Here is a 3,102-nt window from a genome sequence, read left to right as displayed (position 1 = left end):
TAAGCCGAAGTAATCATGATGTTGGGTTAAAATATTAAGACGGGGTAATTGGGCTTTGTACCATAATTGGGGTTTGGATAAAAGAACGACACTTGTGGAAATTTGACTATGGGCTATTAATGGGCTTTATATTGACTAAACGATACCTCGTTAATTTAATATATAGACTTATAATTTGACGTATTTATATATAACCACATACGCTTGACTGGGTACGGTGGGCGGAATATCTATAAATACCAATAATTATTCATTTGACCGGACACGGAACTGGATTAATAGTTAATAGACTTGTTGAAACAGGGGTGGATTACATTCAAGGGTAATTGGTGTAATTGTTAACAAAGAAATAAAACCTTGGATTACACAAAAGTCGATAACCTGGTGTATTCATTAAACAAAGTATTAAGACCTTGTTACAATTCGAATCCCCAATTAGTTGGAATATTTGACTTCGGGAATAAGAATAATTTAACGAAGACTTCCGCACTTTATGATTATGACTGATGGACTATTATGAACAAATCCGTATGGACATATCGAATAATCCAGGACAAAGGACAATTAACCCATGGTACTAAACTAAAAACAACACGTCGAACATCATGATTACGGAAGTTTAAATAAGCATAATTCCTTTATTTCATATTTAATTTCCTTTATTTCATATTTAATTGCACTTTTAATTATCGCACTTTTATTTATTGTCATTTTAATTATCGTACTTTTTAATTATCGCAATTTTATTTATCGTTATTTTATTTATCGCACTTTAATTATTGTCATTTACTTTACGCTTTAAATTAAGTTATATTTATTTTTAATATTTTACATTAGGTTTTAACTGCGACTAAAGTTTTAAAATCGACAAACCGGTCATTAAACGGTAAAAACCCCCTTTTATAATAATAATACTACTTATATATTTATATATTTACAAATATAGTTTTAAAAAAAATATAGCGTTAAACTTGGCGAGTTCCCTGTGGACGAACCAGACTTACTAAAAACTACACTACTGTACGATTAGGTACACTGCCTATAAGTGATGTAGCAAGGTTTAGGTATATCCACTCTATAAATAAATGAATCACGTGTGTAAAATTGTATCGTATTTAATAGTATTTTGTAGCAAAAATATAACTATTTTGTATACACCTCTACGCACATCACCAGTAGTAACACATGGTAAAAGAGAGGATATTGTTAACGCAACTTTGAACTCCTCAAACCTATAGGATCATGTTACCGTTCTTAAACTAACACAAAACATGCGTCTGTCAACAGCTACTTCCAATACTTCAAATGATGAAACTCATAAGAGACTCGAAGACATACGCAATTTTGCAGACTGGTTGCTAAACATAGGAGATGGAAATATTAATCCAACAGACGATGGGATTTCAGATATTCAAATGCTAGAAGATGTGTTAATCAATGATGTAAAAGATCCAATAGGTTCAATTATAAACTGTATATATCCAGATTATCTACAAAATCTTGGTAATCCCACTTACTATCAACAGCGTGCAATTCTCGCTCCAACCCACGAAGTTGTCAACATCATAAATGATCGAATGATGGAGTCACTTGAAGGTGAAGCAAGGTCATATCTAAGTTCTGACAGCATCTGCCAATCTGATAGAGATTCAGACTTCAATAGTGAATTGTACACGACTGATTACTTAAATAGTATCAACATTGGTGGCTTACCGAAACATAATTTGTCGCTTAAAGTAGGAGTACCCGTCATGCTACTTAGGAATATTGATCAATCTGGTGGATTGTGCAATGGAACTAGATTGCAGGTTATTGAACTTTGTGAAAAGGTCATCAAAGCAAAAGTTTTAACAGGTACACATGTAGGAAAAATCACAGCTATTTCTAGAATGTTAATCGTACCTTCAGACAAAAGAATTCCTTTTAGGTTTCAAAGACGGCATTTTCCAATAGCTGTATGCTTTGCGATGACTATCAACAAGAGCCAAGGACAATCGTTGGCCAATGTTGGTTTATTCCTTCCTAAACCAGTTTTCAGTCATGGTTAGCTATATGTTGCTCTATCTAGGGTAACATCGAAGAATGGTCTCAAAGTGCTCATTCTTAGCAAAGACAACGAATTGTCGGATACAACAAAGAACGTCTTCAAAGAAGTCTTGCAGCACCTATAAAAGACAAGATATGCATACAGCTTTTTTTTTTGTATGTAAAGAAAAAATATTACTTTCTTATATCGATATTAATGGAGATCAAATAAAACTTAACAAAAATTAAAAAGTATAATAAGATATGCTGAATGACTTGCTTCATTTGTGTTTTTTTGATTAACTTAAGTTGAATGTATATTATTGTCTCCTGATTTTTCCTTATTTTTTTTTGTTGTTGTTTGATTAATTTTTTTTCTTCCTATTATTCCAGGTACAAGACTGATATTGAAAATCGACTGCCGGAAGATAAATTATCTCACTACTAAATTTAGCCAAAGTCAGATTTTTTTGCATTCTATAATTGTAGTTCATTGTTTACAACGTTACAGCTATTTGGTGTTTTTCTGTAATTTTTAATTTTGAAAACAAATTTAAAAGAGGTTACCCTTTTTTTGTACAATTCCATTGATTAGTTTTGTTTTTAATTCCCTGTACCAATTGTACAATCTATGAAGTCAACTAACAATCCATATTTGTTCTTAAATACTACATTCATGGATCCTTTTTTTACCATTAACACAGTGGTATAATATCACTAAACATTAACACAAGTAATAGTTTACATTATATATTCAACTAAAAAAAAGCTCAATTTAATATTTCACCATTAGAAGTCAATCTATTTTGACACTAATAACATAGAAAAATCATATCTTTCATACACACAGAATATTTTAACTTCAATTAATTGTCATTATACAACCTCAATAAACTACAAACCAATAAGTAATGTCTGCGATATGTAGTTTTAAAAAATTATCAACTTCTACAACTAAACCTCGCTCAATAGTTACATAAAAGCAATTTATTAAAGCGATAAAATATTATACATATAACTACATAAAAAACAGGTAAATTAAATATACTGTTTTAGTAAATTATATCAACATATTAT

At 30.6% G+C, this 3,102-nt stretch overlaps 1 protein-coding gene across 1 annotated transcript; it reads left to right on the top strand.

The window, feature by feature from the left end:
- The first annotated feature begins 1,271 nt into the window (after positions 1 to 1,271).
- Positions 1,272 to 2,048, top strand: LOC139863568 (uncharacterized). Its single transcript, XM_071852188.1, has one exon. The coding sequence runs from the start codon at positions 1,272 to 1,274 to the stop codon at positions 2,046 to 2,048; it is 777 nt and encodes a 258-aa protein (XP_071708289.1).
- Positions 2,049 to 3,102: the final 1,054 nt, after the last annotated feature.

This window comes from Rutidosis leptorrhynchoides, chromosome 8 (assembly GCF_046630445.1).
Source record: "Rutidosis leptorrhynchoides isolate AG116_Rl617_1_P2 chromosome 8, CSIRO_AGI_Rlap_v1, whole genome shotgun sequence".
NCBI classification, from domain to species: domain Eukaryota; kingdom Viridiplantae; phylum Streptophyta; class Magnoliopsida; order Asterales; family Asteraceae; genus Rutidosis; species Rutidosis leptorrhynchoides.
This window is presented reverse-complemented; position numbering and strand designations above follow the sequence as displayed.